The sequence below is a fragment of the Pseudophryne corroboree genome, chromosome 6, assembly GCF_028390025.1.
Source record: "Pseudophryne corroboree isolate aPseCor3 chromosome 6, aPseCor3.hap2, whole genome shotgun sequence".
NCBI classification, from domain to species: domain Eukaryota; kingdom Metazoa; phylum Chordata; class Amphibia; order Anura; family Myobatrachidae; genus Pseudophryne; species Pseudophryne corroboree.
In genome coordinates, this window is record NC_086449.1 from 495,969,710 (window position 1) to 495,994,709 (window position 25,000).

At 45.4% G+C, this 25,000-nt stretch overlaps 1 protein-coding gene across 1 annotated transcript in view; it reads left to right on the top strand.

Moving 5' to 3' along the window:
* ARID2 (AT-rich interaction domain 2) overlaps positions 1-25,000 on the top strand; it is a 214,070-nt gene that overhangs the window by 5,822 nt on the left and 183,248 nt on the right. Inside the window, exon 3 of the mRNA XM_063927351.1 lies at positions 3-100. Coding sequence (XP_063783421.1) covers positions 3-100 — 98 coding nt within the window. The remainder of the gene's footprint in view (positions 1-2; positions 101-25,000) is intronic.

The window sequence follows — 25,000 nt, forward strand, 5'->3', positions numbered from 1 at the left end:
AGGTTTCAGAGAAGAACCAGTGGGGAGAGATAATAGAAGAGTTTAACTTTCCAAGAGGTTGCTCAAATGCTGCCTTTGCTTTGAAACAGTATTATTTGCGGTAAGTTTCAATATTTTCTATATAAGAATGTAATTCAAATACTGTAATGTTTTGTGACTACGTTGCTGAAATGGTTATTCATTTACTAAGCTTTAAAACACCTTTTCATTGTTATATTTCAGAAACACTTTTTAAAAATATTTTGCTGTAAATTACACCACTGCTTCCCTCACAGCCATTAAACTGCGTGTCATATCAGTCATACTGTCTCCACATCAGCTGTAAGATAGCGGGACTGGTGGAAACATGGTCACACATTGAGCTACGTAGTGTGATCAGATTTCTGTGTCTAAAGGGCACATCAGCATCTAAAATTCATCACCAACTTATTGAGGTGTACGGTCATAACACCATGTCACGGAAACAGGTTTGGTGCACTGCTTGTAGTGAATGTGCGTGGCTGGGCAAATCGTTGCTTATCTTGAACATCTGTCCAGCCGTTATCAAACGCCATGCCCCAAACCTGTTTCCATGACATGACGTTATCACCGGACACCTTGACACGTTGGCAATGAATTTCGGCTGCTGATGTGCCCTTTGGACTCAGAACTTTGATCACGCTAAGCACCTCAATGTGTGACCATGTTTCCGCCAGCCCCGCCATCTTACAGCTGATGTTGGGACAGTATGACTGATATAAGGTGCAGTCTAATGGCCGTGAGGGGAAGCAGTGGTCTACCTGCTCTGGCCTGGTGGGAAAGTAGAATTAATTATAGAACATTACACACGTGAGAGGCTTGTTAACTTACTTGTGGAACCAACCTCGTACAGTCTTGAGTTATTTGGATTGGCTATCGAAAAATTTAGGTTATAACAAAATGCACTTACCTATGTCTTTATTCATTGTTATAGTAAAGACATTTCTACTTTTGTCTAGTTTTGTAAGTATGAATTCCTGTGCACTGTGTAGTGGTACCCCCCCTCTTACAGTATCTAAGGCAGGGGTGGGGAACCTTTTTCCTGCCAAGGGCCATTTGGATTTTTTCGACATCATTCGCGGGCCCTTTTTTAAGCGCCCCATTCCCCACCCCCACCTCCAATGCACGCGCTCTCCTAGGAAAGCAGGCGTGGCCTTACAAATAATGGCCACAGTAATAGCTGCTCACAAACACTGCCCCCTGTAATGACAGACACACAATGTCTCATTATATGCACTCACCACCACTGGTCCAGGTCCTGAATCTGCAGCACAGCCATTCCTCCCACCCACAGCCAGCAGAGCTTCCTCTCTCTCCAAAGATTCCTCATATCTCCCGAAGCCATCTGCCGCACATTGCATCAAGGGAGATGTAGTTTTCTCACAAAGTACACTGAATACAGTGCACAGTGTGAGAAAACTACATCTCTCAGGAAGCCGTGCGCCGGGGACAGCTTTACACAGCTGCCTCATAACTATTTGAGCCGTCTGCTGCGCACTGCATCATGGGAGATGTAGTTTTTTCACATTGTACATTGAATACAGTGCACTGTGTGAGAAAACTACATCTCCCAGGAAGCCGTGCGCCGCAAACAGCTTTACACTTGAGGGCTGCCTCCGGGCCGGTCAAAATGTCTGTCCAGGCCGGAGGTTCCCCACCCCTGATCTAAGGGGTCTATTTATAAAGCCGAGATGTGCGCTTTCTCTGTTGCTTCCACCAGAGAAAAGATTTATCTCGTATAATTAAAATTTTCCAAGAAGTAAACCTGACTGACTGCTGCATACTTATTCACCATTTACAATAGTGCCGACTCTGAAAGTTTATGGTGGTGTGAGGGAACTTGCAATGCTGACGGGTGCAATGTAATTCCCGCCCCACCCCGATGAGGACTGAGGCTTTATTTAATTTACCAAGCTGACCTTCGCTATATCTGTGAAAACCTTTGCAATGGGGCCCAGTTAAGCCAGAAACACTTTGCTTTATGTGCACTGGGTTAAACAACTATGGGCCTGATTCAGAGTTGTACACTGTTGCACAGCTGCAAGGAAGTGGCAGTGCTATACCATACAGCTCATGTGCAAATGCAGCAGGAGGAGTCTGGTGTGAATAGACTAACTGCTTCCAGTTAGGCCCTTTATGGTTGTGCATTTCACATTAACTGGCTGAAAGTGTTAGGCTGCTGGTGACTGTGAGAAAATCTCCAGGATGGTAAATTGTAGCACTACTACATTTTGTATCACTGCAGTCTGCAGCAATATGTATTGATAGTTACAAACAGGTTTTATGCACCACTTGGAGCATTGAAATTGCCCTCCACAAATGCAAAGATAGCAACTACTTACCCCTGCATTTTGCTGATGTCACCAGACTTGAAACTATAACGCCTTACACACCAGATTGCCTGGTCCAGCCGGGTTACTAAACACTGGTTTGAAGCCGCGTCACAGCTGCTTGAAACCTGTTCACACTGCTGGCTTGACCCCAGTTATTGCCGGGGCTTCTACTCTGCTGACGCTTGGAGAGGACATCATCTCCAAGTGCCGGTGAGCCCTCTTTCCACACAGTGTTAACAGGACCCAGGACGGATGACCCGGGTTACCCATTCATGCTGCCACAGGTGTCCAACCCAGTTCGCTACCTGGGTTGGATTTTCTTCGTGGACCCTGTCACACTGAGCAGCGACCCGGTTTATCTTGGCATTAACCCAGGTTGAAGCGATGGTGTGAAATGGGTATAAATGTCATTTTTGGCATTTGATTTTTACTTCACTACATTTTGAAAAATAAACTGGGGTTGGGCTTAACGGCATTCTGCTCTGCAGCCAGTTTTTGCCTCTGGTTTCTTCAGGAGAGTGAATTGCAGGGGAGCAACTACCACTATGCATATAGGAAGTGTGGAGAGAAATCATTTTTATAAATACTCTTCTTAATGTGAATATGTAGTTTAATAGTTAGTGCCGTTCCCACAATATAATACACAATTGTTTGTCATCTCTGACTGGTATTGATGTATCAAATGTGTACTTCATTTGAGGTTTGGTCTGCTCTGTATGCAGTGTGTGTTTATGGCGTTTTACCCCCATAACTGGAGGAAAATTACATTTAATGTATCATTTGTGGGTATAGTTTGAGTTGGTAAGGGGTGCAAGCTGAATGCTAAATATCAGTAATATAAAGCAGTCTAGTATTTGTTTGCTGCATGCAAAAAAAATCAATTTGCACATCTTGTATCACAACATGGTTTGTACAGGTGCTAATTTGCTCCATGTTGCTGGATTTATTCCTGACTCTTCCTATGAGGTCATGAGTGTGTTTTTCTGTTAGTGGAATTTGCATATTATTTTATGGTGTACAGTTTATACTTTTTCATGCTATGGTGTTTGCTGTTCTGATCTTTACTCTAGATGCCTTTTTATTTTGTAGGGAGGTCAGTTTGTAGCTGTGCTTAATAGTCATGTTGTTAGTGTATTGTATTATGTTTACCTGTTTCTGTAGATGTGGTTGAGTCTTCCATAAAGTTAGCAATTGTGCATTCCAGGTTGCTTGTAAACTCTTCTGAGCAGATGGCTAATCACAAAAGGTATCAATATGCATTTGTTATACTTATTTAGTTTTTGGAAAATGTTTTTTTGTATACAGTTGCAAGAAAAAGTATGTGAACCCTTTTGAAATTTCTTGGATTTGCGCATAAATTGGTCTTAAAATGTGTTCTGATCTTCATCTAAAGGGCCCTACACACTGGCTGATTTTTTGAAAGATATGAACGATCTCGTTCATAAATGAACGAGAACTTGTTCATATCTTTCAGTGTGGAGACTCCTGCGATGAACGATGCGCGGCCCCGCGCTCGTTCATCGCTGGTCTCCCGTCGGCTGTGCATGCAGGCCAATATGGACGATCTCGTCCATATTTGCCTGCACTTCAATGCAGCCGCGTGACGGGGGGAATGAAGAAACTTCACTCCCCCCGTCACTGCCCCCCGCCGCCGGGTCACTCGTCGGCCGTATCCGCCGTCGGGCAGCTCGGCGGCGGGTCGGCCAGTGAGTAGGGCCCTTAAGTCACAACAATAGACAAACACAGTCTGCTGAAACTAATACCACACAAACAATTATATGTTCTCATGTTTTTATTGAACACACCATGTAAACATTCACAGTGCAGGGTGGACAAAGTATGTAAACCCGTAGGCTAATGACTTCTCCAAGAGCTAATTTGAGTCAGAAGTCAGCCAACCTGGAGTCCATTCAATGAGATGAGATTGCAGGTGTTGGTTAAAGCTGCCCTGACCTATAAAAAAAACCACACACCAGTTTTTAATTTGCAATTCTCAAGAAGCATTGCCTGATGTGAACCATGCCTCGCAGAAAAGAACTCTCAGAAGACCTACGATTAAGAATTGTTGACTTGCATAAAGCTGGAAAGGGTTACAAAAGTATCTTTAAAAGCGTTGATGTTCATCAGTCCACGGTAAGATAAATTGTCTATAAATGGAGAAAGTTCAGCACTTTTGCTACTCTCCCTAGGAGTGGGTGTCCTGTAAAGATGACTGCAAGAGCACAGCGCACAATGCTCAATGAGGTGAAGAAGAATCCTAGAGTGTCAGCTAAAGACTTATAGAAATCTCTGGCACATGCTAATATCTCTAACGAATCTACCATACGTAAAACACTGAACAAGAATGGAGTTCATGAGAGGATACCACGGAGGAAGCCACTGCTGTCCAACAAAAACAGTGCTGCACGTTTCAAGTTTGCAAAAGAGCACCTGAATGTTCCACAGCACTACTGGCAAAATATTCTGTGGACAGATGAAACCAACGTTGAGTCGTTTGGAAGTAACACACAACACTGTGTGGAGAAAAAAAGGCACAGCACACCAACATCAAAACCTCATCCCAACTGTGAAGTATGGTGGAGGGTGCATCATGGTTTGGGGCTGCTTTGCAGCCTCAGGGCCTGGACAGATTGCTATCATCGATGGAAAAATGATTTCCCAAGTTTATCAAGACATTTTGCAGGGGAACTTAAGGCCATCTGTCCACCAATTGAAGCTCAACAGAAGATGGGTCATGCAACAGGACAACGACCCAAAGCACAGAAGTAGATTAACAACAGAATGGCTTCAACAGAAGAAAATACGCCTTCTGGAGTGGCCCAGTCAGAGTCCTGACCTCAACCCGATGGAGATGCTGTGGCATGACCTCAAGAGAGCGATTCACACCAGACAACCCAAGAATATTGCTGAACTAAAACAGTTTTGTAAAGAGAAATGGTCCAAAATTCCCCCTGACTGTTGTGCAAGTCTGATATGCAACTATAGGAAACGTTTGGTTGAGGTTATTGCTGCCAAAGGACGGTCAACCAGTTATTAAATCCAAGGGTTCACATACTTTGTCCACCCTGCACTGTGAATGTTTACATGGTGTGTTCAATAAAAACATGAGAACATATAATTGTTTGTGTGGTATTCGTTTCAGCAGACTGTCTATTGTTGTGACTTAGATGAAGATCAGAACACATTTTATGACCAATTTCTGCACAAATCCAGGAAATTCCAAAGGGTTCACATACTTTTTCTTGCAACTGTAATTTGCACGATAATGAGAGAAGTAGCATGGTACATTGCTATAGTATATATCTATGCTATGGCATGAGGCTGACCATAGTATCAACTATAAACCGTTTACCTAATGTGTTTATTTTGTTCAGCAAGGACTCTATTGTGTAACATTATACTTTGTTCCTTATACAGATATTCTGAAAATACAGTTTTTGTTTTCCTACTACATTGTTTTCATTTTGTTATATTGCTCAGTGAATAATTCCTAAACCCCCCTTCCCCACAGTGGTGGGTATCACACGTGTAAGTACATTCTGATCCTGTCGTATGCACTAGGGTTTGTTTTCTACTCTGCTTGCGTTCCTGTCTAGATGAGCTTTGATTCAGGCATTCCTGCTATTGGCTGTCCTAGATTGACTACACACGTGAATTTTTACTATAGCCGCGTAGGAAGAGATTGCCTGATATAGCTTCAAATTCTCAGTTAAGTTAGCTGTTGAACTTGTCCTCATATATAGCTTGCGCTATACAATATCACCCTGATTCTAGACTTGCGCTGTTGGCATATCTGTCATTGTAAAATACAAATCAAAATTATCTGTGAAGACATTAACCACTTCTGTACCCAGTAGATTATTTTCAGGAATTACCCATTCTTGTCATTTGAGGTAATGATTTAATGGAGCTGGTATAAAATATATTTGTTAAATGTTTATTATACTATGCTTATTTTACCCAAGTTATCTATAATCCTGTATTATTTAATCTCTTAATGATTAGAAACATTACGTATTTGGGTAGCACAGTGATTAGCATTGCTTCCTCACATTACTGAGGTCAAGGGTTTTATTTCCACCATGGCTCTATCTGTGTAGCATTTGTATGTTCTCCATATTTTTGCGTGGTTTTCCTCAGACAATCTAATATTTTAGTTGCTTTCTGACAAAGAAATAAACCCTAGTGTATGTGTGTTCATGTGATAGAGAATATTCATTATGGTGATGTGCCGCCATACATATTGTATTATGTTGTGTTAGCCGGGAATAATTTTTTATTTACATGTGCCACAGCAAATGTAATGAGATACATTTACTAGCACTTCTAAGTGTGTTTGACCTCCAAATTTAAAACTGTAAAAAATATTAAGTGCAAATCCTGCGGTGTATAATATTACTGCCATTTTAATTTTCGAGGTTAAACCCGAGAAGAGGCAGCACTTGGTAAATCTTGCGCCATGTGATTTTATGGCCACACAGGGTTATATTTTGGTAGTATATTGGCATACATATATTTTATTTGCAATTTACAGATAAAATGAAGTCAAAATAAAAACATTTGACATTCTATAAAATGATAAATTCACACAAAGGGCATACTTATAAATTTACCCTAAGTTTAGATTGGCTATTTCCCTCAGAAATAACAATTATATGTATATTAATTTAATATTTGGTATAGTTGTATACAGGCTAGTAGAGGAGGCCCTTACCTAACCCGGGTTTTAGCAAGAGGATGTGACCTCACAGAATTTACCGCTCTGTGCATACTGCATTAGAAACATGTAATGTAGCTTTAGTGACCGGAACCAAATAAAATGGATCCGAGACACAAGACTCTGATCCTAACCTGCCATTAATAATGGCAGACCTGTGATTTTAGCTTTTTTTTTTTTTTTTTTTTTGCAAGAGTGAGGTTACAATCCTGTAATAGCTTTTTATAGGAGGCCCACTTTTATATAGATGGGTCTGGGAAGCTTTAAATTACTGAAACCTCCTTTTACCATTTTCCAGTAGGATGTCAATTTGTCTTGTGCCAATAGATTTGTTGATTTTGCAACATTGTTTTGTGGGTTTTTGTTATACTTATTTTCTCTGACGTCCTAGTGGATGCTGGGAACTCCGTAAGGACCATGGGGAATAGCGGCTCCGCAGGAGACTGGGCACAACTAAAATAAAGCTTTTAGACTACCTGGTGTGCACTGGCTCCTCCCACTATGACCCTCCTCCAAGCCTCAGTTAGATATCTGTGCCCGGCCGAGCTGGATGCACACTAGGGGCTCTCCTGAGCTCCTAGAAAGAAAGTTTATTTTAGGTTTTTTATTTTACAGTGAGACCTGCTGGCAACAGGCTCACTGCATCGAGGGACTAAGGGGAGAAGAAGCGAACCTACCTGCTTGCAGCTAGCTTGGGCTTCTTAGGCTACTGGACACCATTAGCTCCAGAGGGATCGACCACATGGAACTGGCCTTGGTGTTCGTTCCCGGAGCCGCGCCGCCGCCCCCCTTACAGAGCCAGAAGCAAGAAGAGGTCCGGAAAATCGGCGGCAGAAGACATCAGTCTTCACCAAGGTAGCGCACAGCACTGCAGCTGTGCGCCATTGCTCCTCATACACACTTCACACTCCGGTCACTGAGGGTGCAGGGCGCTGGGGGGGGGGGGGCGCCCTGAGCAGCAATAAAAACACCTTGGCTGGCAAATATATCACAATATATAGCCCCAGAGGCTATATATGTGATAAATACCCCTGCCAGAATCCATAAAAAAGTGGGAGAAAAGTCCGCGAAAAAGGGGCGGAGCTATCTCCCTCGGCACACTGGCGCCATTTTCTCTTCACAGTGCAGCTGGAAGACAGCTCCCCAGGCTCTCCCCTGTAGTTTGCAGGCTCAAAGGGTTAAAAAGAGAGGGGGGGCACTAAATTTAGGCGCAATATTGTATATACAAGCAGCTATTGGGAAATATTCACTCAATATAGTGTTAATCCCTAAATTATATTGCGCTCTGGTGTGTGCTGGCATACTCTCTCTCTGTCTCCCCAAAGGGCTGTGTGGGGTCCTGTCCTCAGTCAGAGCATTCCCTGTGTGTGTGCGGTGTGTCGGTACGGCTGTGTCGACACGTTTGATGAGGAGGCTTATGTGGTGGCAGAGCAGATGCCGATAAATGTGATGTCGCCCCCTGTGGGGCCGACACCAGAGTGGATGGGTAGGTGGAAGGTATAAACCGACAGTGTCAACTCCTTACATAAAAGGCTGGATGACGTAACAGCTGTGGGACAGCCGGCTTCTCAGCCGCGCCTGCCCAGGCGTCTCAAAGGCCATCAGGGGCTCAAAAACGCCCGCTCCCTCAGATGGCAGACACAGATGTCGACACGGAGTCTGACTCCAGTGTCGACGAGGTTGAGACATATACACAATCCACTAGGAACATCCGTTACATGATCCCGGCAATGAAAACTGTGTTACACATTTCTGACATTAACCCAAGTACCACTAAAAAAGGGTTTTATGTGTGGGGAGAAAAAGCAGGCAGTGTTTTGTTCCCCCATCAAATGAGTGAATGAAGTGTGAAAAAGCGTGGGTTCCCCCGATAAGAAACTGGTAATTTCTAAAAAGTTACTGATGGCGTACCCTTTCCCGCCAGAGGATAAGTTACGCTGGGAGATATCCCCTAGGGTAGATAAGGCACTCACGCGTTTGTCAAAAAAGGTGGCACTGCCGTCTTCGGATACGGCCACTTTGAAGGTACCTGCTGATAAAAAGCAGGAGGCTATCCTTAAGTCTGTATTTACACACTCAGGTACTAGACTGAGACCTGCAGATAGTGCTGCTGCAGCGTGGTCTGTGACCCTGTCAAACAGGGATACTATTTTGCGAACATAAGAGCATATTAAAGACGTCGTCTTATATATGAGGGATGCACAGAGGGATATTTTGCCGGCTGGCATCCAGAATTAATGCAATGTCCATTCTGTCAGGAGGGTATTAGAGACCCGACACTGGACAGGTGATGCTGACTTTAAAAGGCACATAGAGCCTTATAAGGGTGAGGAATTGTTTGGGGATGGTCTCTGGGACCTCGTATCCACAGCAACAGCTGGGAAGAAAATTTTTTACCTCAGGTTTCCTCACAGCCTAAGAAAGCACTGTATTATCAGGTACAGTCCTTTCGGCTTCAGAAAAGCAAGCGGGTCAAAGGCGCTTCCTTTCTGCACAGAGACGAGGGAAGAGGGAAAAAGCTGCACCAGTCAGCCAGTTCCCAGAATCAAAATTCTTCCCCCGCTTCCTCTGAGTCCACCGCATGACGCGGGGGCTCCACAGGCGTAGCCAGTTACGGTGGGGGGCCGCCTCAAAAATTTCAGCGATCAGTGGGCTCGCTCACAGGTGGATCCCTGGATCCTTCAAGTAGTATCTCAGGGGTACAAGCTGGAATTCGAGGCGTCTCCCCCCTGCCGTTTCCTCAAATCTGCCTTGCCGACAACTCCCTCAGGCAGGGAGGCTGTGCTAGAGGCAATTCACAAGCTGTATTCCCAGCAGGTGATAGTCAAGGTGCCCCTACTTCAACAAGGACGGGGTTACTATTCCATACTGTTTGTGGTACCGAAACCGGACGGTTCGGTGAGACCCATGTTAAATTTGAAATCCTTGAACACATACATAAAAAAATTCAAGTTCAAGATGGAATCGCTCAGGGCGGTTATTGCAAGCCTGGAGGAGGGGATTACATGGTATCTCTGGACATCAAGGATGCTTACCTACATGTCCCCATTTACCATCCTCACCAGGAGTACCTCAGATTTGTGGTACAGGATTGCCATTACCAATTCCAAACACTGCCGTTTGGACTCTCCACGGCACCGAGGGTCTTTACCAAGGTAATGGCAGAAATGATGATACTCCTTCGAAAGAAGGGAGTTTTAATTATCCCGTACTTGGACGATCTCCTTATAAAGGCGAAGTCCAAGGAGCAGTTGTTGGTCGGAGTAGCACTATCTCGGGAAGTGCTACAACAGCACGGATGGATTCTATACATTCCAAAGTCACAGCTGGTTCCTACCACACGCCTACTGTTCCTGGGGATGGTTCTGGACACAGAACAGAAAAAAGTGTTTCTCCCGCAGGAGAAAGCCAAGGAGCTGTCATCTCTAGTCAGAGACCTCCTGAAACCAAAACAGGTATCGGTGCATCACTGCACACGAGTCCTGGGAAAAATGATAGCTTCTTACGAAGCAGAATTCCATTCGGCAGGTTCCATGCAAGAACCTTTCAGTGGGACCTCTTGGACAAGTGGTCGGGATCGCATCTTCAGATGCATCGGCTGATACCCTGGTCCTTGGAGACAGGGTTATCTCTACTGTGGTGGCTGCAGAGTGCTCATCTTCAAGAGGGCCGCAGATTCGGCATACAGGACTGGGTCCTGGTAACCACGGATGCCAGCCTTCGAGGCTGGGGGGCAGTCACACAGGGAAAAAAATTTCCAAGGACTTTGGTCAAGTCAGGAGTCGTCCCTACACATAAATATTCTGGAACTGAGGGCCATTTACAATGCCCTAAGTCTGGCAAGGCCTCTGCTTCAAAACCAGCCGGTACTGATCCAATCAGACAACATCACGGCAGTCGCCCATGTAAACCGACAAGGCGGCACAAGAAGCAGGATGGCGATGGCAGAAGCCACAAGGATTCTCTGATGGGCGGAAAATCACGTCTTAGCACTGTCAGCAGTGTTCATTCCGGGAGTGGTCAACTGGGAAGCAGACTTCCTCAGCAGACACGACCTACACCCGGGAGAGTGGGGACTTCATCCAGAAGTCTTCCAACTGTTGGTAAACTGTTGGGAAAGGCCACAGGTGGACATGATGGCGTCCCGCCTAAACAAAAAACTAGTTATTGCGCCAGGTCAAGGGACCCTCAGGCGATAGCGGTGGACGCTCTAGTGACACCGTGGGTGTACCAGTCGGTTTATGTATTCCCTCCTCTGCCTCTCATACCAAAGGTACTGAGAATAATAAGAAGACGAGGAGTAAGAACGATACTCGTGGTTCCGGATGGGCCAAGAAGAGCTTGGTACCCAGAACTTCAAGAAATGATATTAGAGGACCCATGGCCTTTACCGCTCAGACAGGATCTGCTACAGCAGGGGCCCTGTCTGTTCCAAGACTTACCGCGGCTGCGTTTGACGGCATGGCGGTTGAATTCCGGATCCTAAAGGAAAAGGGCATTCCGGAGGAAGTCATTCCTACGCTGATAAAAGCCAGGAAAGAAGTAACCGCAAACCATTATCACCGTATTTGGCGAAAATATGTTGCGTGGTGTGAGGCCAGGAAGGCCCCAACAGAGGAATTTCAGCTGGGTCGTTTTCTGCACTTCCTACAGTCAGGAGTGACTATGGGCCTAAACTTGGGTTCCATTAAGGTCCAGATTTCGGCTCTGTCGATTTTCTTCCAGAAAGAACTGGCTTCACTGCCTGGAGTTCAGACATTTGTAAAGGGAGTGCTACATATTCAGCCCCCTTTTGTGCCTCCTGTGGCACCTTGGGATCTCAACGTGGTGTTGAGTTTCCTAAAATCACATTGGTTTGAGCCACTTAAAACTGTGGATTTGAAATATCTCACGTGGAAAGTGGTCATGTTATTGGCCTTGGCCTTGGCTTCGGCCAGGCGTGTGTCAGAATTGTCGGCTTTGTCATGTAAAAGCCCTTATCTGATTTTCCATATGGATAGGGCAGAATTGAGGACTCGTCCCCAGTTTCTCCCTAAGGTGGTATCAGCTTTTCACTTGAACCAACCTATTGTAGTGCCTGCGGCTACTAGGGACTTGGAAGATTCCAAGTTACTGGACGTAGTCAGGGCCTTAAAAATTTATATTTCCAGGACGGCTGGAGTCGGGAAAATTGACTCGCTTTTTATCCTGTAGGCACCCAACAAAATAGGTGCTCCTGCTTCTAAGCAGACTATTGCTCGCTGAATTTGTAGCACAATTCAGCTGGAGCATTCTGCGGCTGGATTGCCGCATCCTGAATCAGTAAAAGCCCATTCCACGAGGAAAGTGGGCTCATCTTGGGCGGCTGCCCGAGGGGTCTCGGCTTTACAACTTTGCCGAGCTGCAACTTGGTCAGGGGCAAACACGTTTGCTAAATTCTACAAATTTGATACCCTGGCTGAGGAGGACCTTGAGTTCTCTCATTCGGTGCTGCAGAGTCATCCGCACTCTCCCGCCCGTTTGGGAGCTTTGGTATAATCCCCATGGTCCTTACGAAGTTCCCAGCATCCACTAGGACGTCAGAGAAAATAAGATTTTACTCACCGGTAAATCTATTTCTCGTAGTCCGTAGTGGATGTTGGGCGCCCATCCCAAGTGCGGATTGTCTGCAATACTTGTATGTAGTTATTGCCTAACTAAGGGTTATTGTTGAGCCATCTGTTGAGAGGCTCAGTTATATTTCATACTGTTAACTGGGTATAGTATCACAAGTTATACGGTGTGATTGGTGTGGCTGGTATGAGTCTTACCCGGGATTCAAAATCCTTCCTTATTGTGTCAGCTCTTCCGGGCACAGTATCCTAACTGAGGCTTGGAGGAGGGTCATAGTGGGAGGAGCCAGTGCACACCAGGTAGTCTAAAAGCTTTCTTTTATTTGTGCCCAGTCTCCTGCGGAGCTGCTATTCCCCATGGTCCTTACGGAGTTCCCAGCATCCACTACGGACTACGAGAAATAGATTTACCGGTGAGTAAAATCTTATTTTATTTCAATAAAGATTGTGTGTGCTGTGTCTTAAATGTCTTATGTCTGCAGAGCTGTGTGTGCCTGGCACTGTGGCAACCCAGGCAAAATTATCATTAAGCAGTCAGCAGAGTATTTCCACATTTTTGCAACGTGGGCACAGACTCCTTTTCACAAATGAGTATTGGGAACATTGCCTTTCCAAAAATATTAATCCAGTCTTGATTATAGAAATCTGCTCAATCAAAGTTTTAGGTTTATCATTTAATTCTGTACTGCCCTAATAATCACATGAAGAGAGTTTATATATGGGTCTACAGTCCAAGTAGTATTCAAAATGTCTTCTAAATTATTTTGTTTGCAGTTTCTGTAATAAACAGGGACATAAAGAAACCCGTCCTGTACATAGTAAGGGAGCATATCAGTGCAGTGGTAAGAACTGTAAATGCATTCACAGATTGAGTCAGTCACCAGTTTGGAGTTCTTAGGGAAGCTGAGGGCCACAAAAACAAATTTCTGCTGGCCACTAGTTGGACAGTCCTGATATAATGAAATATAAACCGTACATCGAAAGTACAATTTGATGTGAACAGCAGTAGACTTCTGTCCAAATCTATTTATTATGCATGTTGAAATTCAAGAAATTGAACAGCAAAGCTAGAATTGTTCAAATGCCATTTATTATCCATCTGATATCTATTAATGCAATCCACTTATTGGGGTATATTCAATAACTGCCGGAAGCTGCCATCTTGTCAGAAAGACGGCAGCTTCCGACAGTTTTAGGTCGTAAGGGGTTCCGATCTATTCATTAGGGCCCCGTTTATTCCGACAAGTCGGGAAACCCGACTTGTCGGAATGCACGCTGATCGGCGGCTTCAGCCGCCGACCAGCATGCATTGGCAGAAGCGGGGCCAAACCTGACAGGTTTTAGCCCCGTTTCCGACAATTTCAATCTGAATTTAAAAAAAGTTGGATTGAGATGAGGGATCTGAGAGCAGGAGACGGGAGGAGCAGCGCTGCAGCAGGGAGAGCAGGAACCCAGCGGCAGCGTCCACCCGGCTCCAGCAAGCGAGGTCCCGCTTGCTTGAGCCGGGTGGACGCCGCCGTGAGCCTCCGCTGATGCAGCTACTGCTCACCCCGTCTCCTCCTCTCCGTCTCCCCTCCTCCGCTGCTGCCCCCACTGCCGCAGACACGGCAGCCACTGACAGCTCTCTCCCGCCCCCCACCCTTCTCGGCGCCGCTGACAGCAGTGGCAGGACAAGACGGAGCGGCCATATCCGACAGTGGGATTTGGACGTTCTTTGAATAGGGGTTGTCGGGTCCATTCCGACAACTGCATATTGGAATGGACCCGACTCTTATTGAATATACCCCATTAACTGCATTGTTTTTTTTAAATGGGTTGCCTATGTTTAAATGGACCTTTAAATATGGGTATACCCCAATAAGTGGATTGCCTATGTTTAAATGGACCTTAAATATGGGTGCAACCCATCACCTTACCATGTAGGGCATGGATGGGGTTATAATACCACAATTCCCCATCTCCTGAAATACCAGCCTTACATGATCACTTCTGATAGATCAAGATGATATGGCCACTGCAGAGAGAATGGGAAGGAGCATTGAGTCCACCATGACCTATGAGCTTTGAATCAGGATGATTTCATTCCAACCAGCCAACTCATTGGCTGGTTGGAATGACAATCTAAAAATGTATGGGAGCAAATAATAATCAGCCATTTGTTCCCCCATGCAGAAAACTGCAAAAACTGGTTGTACCCACTAATTGGGAAAATGAAACGTTTGATTTTCCCAGCTGATCGTTCTAGCGTAGGGGGAACAGACACTGGGGGAATTCACTTGTTTGAAAAGTCGGTTGGGTGTCTGGGTTTTTTTTCTGTTTTTTAGACGCCCAAATAAACAGTCACAATTCAATTGTTATGTTTTTGGGCGTCTGAAGTTTGCCTATCTTTAACATGGGATTTGCAATTCAGTTGTTTTAAACAGTCATGGAAAGTACAGGTGATACTCAGAAAATTAGAATATTGTGCAAAAGTTAATTTATTTCAGTAATTCAACTTAAAAGGTGAAACTAATATATTATATAGACTCATTACATGCAAAGTGAGATATTTCAAACCTTTGTTATAATTTTGATGATTGTGGCTTACAGTTTAAGATAACTCCAAATCCAAAATCTCAGAAAATTAAAATATTACATAAAATCAATAAAATAAAAACTTGGTATCTGCACACTCAATACGTGTTCAAATAATGTTATGAGTGTATGTGATTTATTAACATACAGCCACTGTTACATACCCCTCTTTATGTCTTGAATCATGTTCAATCTGCTGAGGGGGTGCTGTCAACTACAGTAAATATGCGAGAGGAAGAGGAATCGGTATTGTTAACGCACTAGGAAAGAAATAGTTTTAACAAACTATAACCTTTTATTAATATTGATTAAAATATGATAGAATATCTTACCCCAGACTACAGTGAAACATAGAGGTTAAAATCACAAAGACTAACATATATGTGAATATAAGAAAATTAAAGAATGTGAATCAAGAGTTAAAAAGCGTGTCCATGTGTGGTTACTTGCGTATAACGCTGCTCGGTCACCTATGTTTGTCAAAATATTACCACCATTAGGTCACTTGGCTGTTGTCATAATATTACCAAAAATTCACACAATTCAGAATGTATTGATCCAAATGTCCAAATTGTCAGTCTCCACAGTATCCTATCATAAATACACCAGCTACTCGTCAGAAAATACCCCATAGGATAGCATCCATATTATAGAGGCTGCAAGTATAGGTGATTGCTAAAATATCAGTTGGTCATTAGTTGAAGGCCACTATAGTTATCGATGCCTTCAAATTCTATTACTGGATGTCTATTGTACAGTCCCGGACCAGATTCAGCTATAATACAGGGAACATCAATATGCCAGGACAATTGAATTCCCCCCAATGACACACGGATGCCGACACACACACTGACATACTGACACAGACAGATGCCAACACTCATACTGAGACACAAACGCTGACATGCCAAAACACAGATGCTAACAGACACTGACACATGTTTACAGAGACACTGACAGATGCTGAAGCACTAATGCTGACACACACTGATGCTGACACAGATTGACACACTGACTGACACAGACTGACACACACAGCGGGAGAGGGAGGGAAGAAGACCATGGGTGACCACAGTGTGAGCCGCACAGGGGGGGAAAGAGAGCGCGCGGCCACATGTTTGCTGCACAGCTGGCGGGGGGGTTGGGGAGTGGGCGGCGACAGTGTGAGCACACTATAAGCAGCGGGTGGGAGTGCGGGCGCCGGGAAGCTGCAGCCGCTGGGTGGGTGAGCCTGGGAGGGACATTTTAAGCTGTAGTCTGTGCCCATCGAGGATGCCAGAACAGGCGCGAGTGACGTTCAAGCAATGGGCGGAGTTAATAGATGCCCAAAAAGTACCAATTGAATTCCCCCCACTGTGTCCACCTACTTCTGTAACATCATAGGTTGGAGAGAAGTTGGCTGGTTTGATGAAAAAGTTGGCTAGGTTTGTGGTGCACTGTTTTAGTTGGGCAGTTGGATGGTTTGAGGAAAGTTGGTCTGATGTATGGCCATTATGTGTAATGAATGCAGCACCATAATTCATTATAGTCGTAACCATCATGCTCATCTGTGTTAGTATTCACGCTAGGCTGTTTTAAGCGTGGTGCCGCTCCCTGTCCTTATGGTGGTGCCCTGCTAAAACAACCTACCAGGGGCTGACCGCGCCGATGGGCCACAGTATCCCGCAAGGGGAACAGTTGCAGTATTCCGATCACAATCTGGTGTTCACGCTGCAGGGAGAGCTTTGGGGCTACCAAGCACCTCCGTGAGTGCTGGACATACCCCCTACAGTGATGAAAAGTGGTGCAGGACTGAAACTCTGGCGTGAACACTGTGTGATTGTTTTCCAGCCATAACTTTTCTCTGCCGTCACTTCTGCTCATTCATATGTTGCTTTAACTATTTACATATTGAGCTACAGGTTAATTTTCCTGCCCAGTTGATGCAAGCCATTTGCTATACCTGCTGACAGCGAGTGTCTGGAAACTGGTTATTGTCCCTGCGATTAGAGTGCGCCCAACATTTGAAGGTCTCAGTGGAAAAGAGGCCCATGCCACAAAAGGCATGGGCCCCTTTTCAACTAGATATGTCTTGATATATACAGTAGTACTAGGGATTTGTAGTTTACTGCTCGTTAGAAAAAGGCATGTCACTATGCTAGAAGCTAGTGGAGTAGACACTAGATGGCAGAAGTTAATTGATGACACCAAAAATTCTAAATTCATGTAGATGTGGCATGTGCCTCTCTTCCATGAGCAGTTGGGCTTTTGGGCATCCAAACTGCATTTTAGCAGCGAACCCCAGACCTTAGTCAGGTTGAGCCGCTTTACGTGGCTAATCCCAGTGCATTTGAGCATGATAAGTAATGGGCACCCAAAACAATTTTGCAAAAAAAATAATAAAAAAATAGAATCCCTTCTTAAAATTACAAGGAGCATTATTAAGTAATGGGCCCTACACATATGGCGATGTGCCGCCGAGGTGCCCGGCGGGCGACCCGGCGGCGGGGGGGCAGTGACGGGGGGAGTGAAGTTTCTTCACTCCCCCCGTCACCCGGCTCCATAGACGTGCAGGCAAATATGGACGAGATCGTCGATATTGGCCTGCATGCACAGCCGACGGGGGACCAGCGATGAACGAGCGCGGGGCCGCGCATCGTTCATCGCTGGAGCCTCCACACTGAAAGATATGAACGAGTTCTCGTTCATTTATGAACGAGATCGTTCATATCTTTCAAAAAATCGGCATGTGTGTAGGGCCTATAAGTCTTGGTGTTTTCCTGATATTAAAGGTGGTTTGTTCAATACTAATTGCGCACAAAGTGTCTGTTATTTTAGTTAATCTAACTGATACTTTGTTCTTTTCTTGGCACATCACACATCCTCACACATCTTTGCTGCAGTCACGCCAAAGAGCCCCTGAAGAACCTTCTAGCGTCGGGCGTCTTCTTTTGCCAAAAATGTGTCTTATTTACAATGCGACTAGGACACGTAAAGAGACTGCACTAATTAATTTGATATGTAACACTTGTTCTGTGTGCGACAGTTTCTGAATCTATATGAAATGCGGCAATGTAGCAATACAGTACAAGTTCTGTTCTATTCTGTGTACAGTCTCAGTCACCGATTAATCAGCACAGTCTCCTTGTGCGTCTTAGCTGCATTGCGAATAAGACAACTTTTCAGCGGAGAAAAAAAAAAAGACGCCGGACGTTTGCAGAGTTGCACGGGACCTGACGACTCACTCATGCCAGGCTTCTCGCAAGTGATAATTTGTAGACGAAAATTTTGCCTAAATTTATTCGTTGACTACAGTTTATTTCAAAACTATAATTAAGGCCCATACACACTAGAAGACTTGCAAGATGTGAAAGATGAACAATGTGGAAGAGGAGCCATTTCCCTTGAACTCCCTGACAAACGAGATTGAGTCTACACACTGAGCTATTTTACAAACGATCTGTACGGCGAACGATCTGCTCTGTTGGGGTTGAGCGGATTGAGCTGCATGCATGGAAGACTGATAACCTGCCTCAAACGACCAAGGGTGCACGCATCATTCATAGTTTGCTGAGTACACACTGGAACAATCTGAACGATTTGATCGTTCACAACCGTTGTTATCGCTCATATCTATGGAAAATATCTTCTAGTGTGTATGGGCCGTTAGACTAAAATGAAAACCGAGATCCAATGACTAAATCTTAACTAAAACAAAGCAAAAACAGTGACTAATACTACAACTAAATTTTAATATCCTTGTCAGAGCACACAGGAATTAACACTGGAAGTAGGGTTTTAAATTAAATGATATGTTCTAGATATTTGCAGAAAATAAATATGACCTGCTGTGAAGTAAATATGATTGTGCATTGCACTTGTTTGTTCTAATAAACTTAAGGCATTCATTTGTATATGATAAATGGGAGCACTACGCTAAGTCAGGCTCTGTATGCAACACATTCTTAGCCTACTGAGCCTAGATTACTAAATACATAATTAAAGGTATGCAAACTTCTCAATGGAATTTTAGAGAAATGGTCTTCACCATAATCTATCACAGTATCATTAAACTGTTTGCGAAACTTATGACTAAAAAATTGACTAAAATTAGGTTAAAATGAAAACTGAGATCCACTGACTAAATCTTGACTAAAATGAAGCAAAATAAAAAGACTAAAATGTAACTAACTCAACTACAATGTTAAGTAAGTGATGAAGACTAAAACTAAGTTGAAAATCCTTGTCAAAATGAACACTGCATCTCGTGCTGCATAACGTATTGGGGCTGGATATGTGTGTGTGTGTGTGTGTGTGTGTGTGTGTAGATATATATAGATATATATAGATATAGATATAGATATAGATAGATATATATATATATATATATATATATATGAGTTTTTTATTAAAATATTGTAAAATATTTATGCAGATTTTTTTCTCTAGCAAAAACAGCAACCATGCTTTCTTTTTTCCTCTTTAATATTTACAATTATTTCTGTTGCCTTTAACATTATGGGGTATATGCAATTGCGGTCGAATTCGCGGCAATTTTCGCAGTTTTTTAATTCGACCAAATTCGCCAGGTGAATTCCGGAAGGTGGCTTCCGGAATTCACCATATTCAATGAAAAACGGATTCGCCAGAGTCGCGGGCGAAAATCGGCCGATTTGGCGGATTTTGCCGCGATTTTAAAAAACGGGAAAAAACGGGAAAAACCCGGAAAAAAAATGGCGTGGGGTCCCCCCTCCAAAGCATAACCAGCCTCGGGCTCTTCGAGCTGGTCCTGGTTCTAAAAATGCAGGGGAAAAATTGGGCAGGGATCCCCCGTATTTTTAAAACCAGCACCGGGCTCTGCGCCTGGTGCTGGTGCCAAAAATACGGGGGACAAAAAGAGTAGGGGTCCCCCGTATTTTTAACACCAGCATCGGGCTCCACTAGCTGGACAGATAATGCCACAGCCGGGGGTCACTTTTATGCCGTGCCCTGCGGCCGTGGCATTAAATATCCAACTAGTCACCCCTGGCCGGGGTACCCTGGGGGAGTGGGGACCCCTTCAATCAAGGGGTCCCCCCCCCCAGCCACCCAAGGGCCAGGGGTGAAGCCCGAGGCTGCCCCCCCCCATCCAATGGGCTGCGGATGGGGGGGCTGATAGCCTTTTGTGATAATAAAAAGATATTGTTTTTTCCAGTAGTACTACAAGTCCCAGCAAGCCTCCCCCGCAAGCTGGTACTTGGAGAACCACAAGTACCAGCATGCGGGAGAAAAACGGGCCCGCTGGTACCTGTAGTACTACTGGGGAAAAAATACCCAAATAAAAACAGGAGACACACACCTTGATAGTAAAACTTTATTTCATACGCCGACACACACATACTTACCTATGTTGACACGCCGACTGCCACGGTCTCCGACGATCCGAGGTACCTGTAAAAAAATTATACTCACCTTCCAGCGTCCAGAGGTACATCCAGGTCCAGAGAGATAATCCACGTACTTGGCAAAAAAAAAAAACGAACACCGATCCAGCGGACTAATGAAAGGGGTCCAATGTTTTCACATCAGACCCCTTTCTCCCGAATGCCGGGACATCACGTGACTCCTGTCACTGATGTCCCTTCAGCCAATCAGGAAGCGCTACTGCCGTTGCGCTCACCTGATTGGCTGAGCGCTGTCTGTACTGTGACAGCGCCTCGCAAAGCCGCTCCATTACTTTCAATGGTGGGAACTTTGCGGGTAGCGGTGGGGTCACCCGCCGGTCAGCCGCTGACCGGCGGGTGACCTTACCGCTAGCCGCTAAGTTCCCACCATTGAATATAATGGAGGGAGCTGTGCGATGCGCTGTCACAGTGCAGACAGCGCTCAGCCAATCAGGTGAGCGCAACGAAGTTGCGCTTCCTGATTGGCTTAGAGACCTGTCTGTGACAGCTGTCACTGACAGGTCTCATTCGTGGAAAGGTGTCCCATGTGTCAGCATGGGACCCCTTTCAGTCCGGCATGGAGCGGGTGTTCGCTTTGTTTTTTTGCCAAGTACGTGGATTTATCTCTGGACCATGGCTGAGGTGAGTATATTGAACTTTTCTTTTCAGGTATCCGTGGATTCTACATGGAGAAGAGGACCGATGTCGGCGTGTGAACATAGGTAAGTATGTGTGTGTCGACGTATGAAATAAAGTTTTACTGTCGACGGTGTGTGTGTCCTGTTTTTATTTGGGTATTTTTTTCCCAGTAGTACTACAGGTACCAGCGGGCCCGTTTTTCTCCCGCATGCTGGTACTTGTGGTTCTCCAAGTACCAGCTTGCGGGGGAGGCTTGCTGGGACTTGTAGTACTACTGGAAAAAACAATATCTTTTTATTATCACAAAAGGCTATCAGCCCCCCCATCCGCAGCCCATTGGATGGGGGGGGGGACAGCCTCGGGCTTCACCCCTGGCCCATGGGTGGCTGGGGGGGGGGGACCCCTTGATTGAAGGGGTCCCCACTCCCCCAGGGTACCCCGGCCAGGGGTGACTAGTTGGATATTTAATGCCACGGCCGCAGGGCACGGCATAAAAGTGACCCCCGGCTGTGGCATTATCTGTCCAGCTAGTGGAGCCCGATGCTGGTGTTAAAAATACGGGGGACCCCTACTCTTTTTGTCCCCCGTATTTTTGGCACCAGCACCAGGCGCAGAGCCCGGTGCTGGTTTTAAAAATACGGGGGATCCCCTGTCAATTTTTTCCCCGCATTTTTAGAACCAGGACCAGCTCGAAGAGCCCGAGGCTGGTTATGCTTTGGAGGGGGGACCCCACGCCATTTTTTTTTATGATTTTACCGTTCCAGCATTAAAAAAAAAATAAAAAAAAAAATATTTTAAAAAATATATAAATAATATTTGTGCCTCCAAAAAAAAAAAAAAAAGTACCTAATCCCTTCTAATATAAATAGATTTTCTATTCCCAGAAAAAAAAACACAAAAAAAAAACATGTTTAAATTTTTTTTATCTGTTTTCACCCTCCAAAGTGTGGCGGATTGAAAATGACGAATTTGCTGTCTAAAAGCCCTGCTGTCAAATTTCCAAACTTGAATTGAATATGCTTTGGTCGAATTGCAGCACTTGTATCATTGCAGAAAAGTCGAATTTGCAAAAATTCGAATTTCAAAAAGTCGAATTTTGAAAGTCCGTTTTTTGGTCGGAAAGCACTGAATTGCATAGGCGATTTTTTTTTTTTGTCGAAAATGACCCGAAATTCGACAATTTCGGGAATTCGACCGCAATTGCATATACCCCTATGTTTAGTTTGGCAGTAAACGGTGATCACGCTGATCGGAAAAAAAGAAAAAGTGCGTCCCAGGGACCCCTCATTCTAAATAATTGGAGTCCTACTATACTTTTTCTGGGTCCCATTGTAATTTATGCTTCTGAGCCCCTCATATGCTATCAGCCAGGGAGGCAGTATGCGGGGTAGAGGAGTGTATGGGGGTCATTCAGACCTGATCGCATGCTAGGATTTTTGACTGCGCTGCGATCAGGTCAGAACTGCGCATGCGTATGCACCGCAATGTGCAGGCGCGTCATACGGGTACAAAGCTGATCGTTGCTGGGCGATGGATTGGACGAAGAATCCATTCGCACAGCCGATCACAAGGAGAGTGACAGGAAGAGGGCATTTGTTGGTGTCAACTGACTGTTTTCTGGGAGTGTTTGGAAAAACGCAGGCGTGTCCAAGCGTTTGCAGAGCGGGTATCTGACGTCAATTCCGGCCCCAGACAGGCTGAAGTGATCGCAGCGGCTGGGTAAGTGCTGGGCAACTCAGAAAATGCACAAAACGTTTTTGTACCGCTCGGCTGCACATGCGTTCGCACACTTGCAAAGCAAAAATACACTCCCCTATGGGTGGTGACTATCTGCTCGCAGTAGTGCAAAAAACCCCTAGCGAGCGATCAGGTCTGAATTAAGCCCAATGAACCGTGACGTGCTGTGTAGGGCACAGGGAGGCAGTATGTGGGGGTATAGGAGTGTGTGTACAATGAGGAGCTGTGTAGTGCACATGGAGGGAGTATGTTGGGGTATTTAAGTGTATGTACCATGAGGTCCTGTGTAGGGCACAGAGATGCAATATATAGGGCTGTGAGGAGAGTATACAGACATACCTATCAGGTTCAGGAGGCAGGGGTGACAGGTAGATAGTGGGTGACTGGTGAGGCAGGGGTGACCAGGGAGATTGTGGGTGACTGGGGAGGCAGGGATGGCGGGTAGATAGTGGGTGACTGGGTATTCAGGGATGACAGGTAGATAGTGGGTGACTGGGAATTCAGGGATGACGGGTAGATTGTAGGTGACTGGGGAGGCAGGGGTGACGGGGAGATAGTTGGTTACTGGGGAGGCAGGGGTGACGGGGAGATAGTGGGTGACTGGGGAGGCAGGGGTGACGGGGAGATAGTTGGTGACTGGGAGAATGAAAGTGAGATAGAGGGCGACAGGGACATTCTACAGGGACCATGGCACACTGACGCACGTTGTAAAGGGATCAGGGACACACATACACATTGTACTGGGACCAGGGGCGCACTGACACACACACACACACACACACACACACACACACACACACACACACACACACACACACACACACACACACTGTACTGGGACCAGGGGGAGACTGACACACACAACACACACACACACACACACACACACACACACACACACACTCACTCACTCTCATAGTACTGGGATCAGGGGTACACACACACATTTTACAGGTACCAGGGCACACTGACGCACACATTGTGCTGAGGCACACACACACACACACACACACACACACACACACACACACACACACACACACACACACACACTGTGCTGGGACCTGGGGCACACTGACACACACACACACACACACACACACACACACACACACACACACACACACACACACATTGTGCTGGGACCTGGGGCGCACTGACACACACACACCGATTGTGCAGGCCAGGGGAGCTGGCAGCTACAGTATGCAGAGGGACAGATCTTCCCATATCTGTTAATCTGTAATAGCACAGGACAGGAGATCTGGACCATAATGGGCTGGGAGGCGGCTGCAGTGGGTACCAGTCCATGAGAGCGGCGGCGGGAGTTATAGCTGGTGATGCAGACCGCTACAAGCGCCTTAGAGCTTGCGTGCCGCATCTGATGGGGCGGCCTGCCCTGCCCAACACAGCTCTGCTTCTGCTGCCGCCCGCCGCCGCCTCCCAGGTCACACCTGCAAACTGTCCCCCCAGACGCGCCCAGTCACACAGATGCTGAGTTGAACTGTAGCATGGCGGGTCCTGGAGGACCCGCTCATTTTTTAAAACGGGGTCTCAAAATGCCTGTAGTGCATAAAAATGCGCATTAACGCGTATTTTGCGATCACTGAGTAAAGGTGCATACACATGGTGGATATGAACTACTGATATGGACTATATAGTCCAAATCGGTAGAAAACATAGTGCATATTGTACCGTGTGTATACACTTTGCAGTGCCGATGCGCGGTCCCGCAGTTCGGTATCTCAAGATAAAAATAGACTGTGCAGGCATGGCGATGTTCACTATATTGTGTACAATCTAGTGCATATCACTTGTGTTTCCAGTAGTGACCGATATTAGCTTGTGATATCGATCTACGTCCCACTGAAATATCATCCCAATATTCCAATGAGCTGTCAAAATCGTCCGTACCCAAAATCGCACATAGTTAAAATCGCAAGTACATATAGTCAAAATGACAAGTAAATATAGCCAAAATTGGTGGTT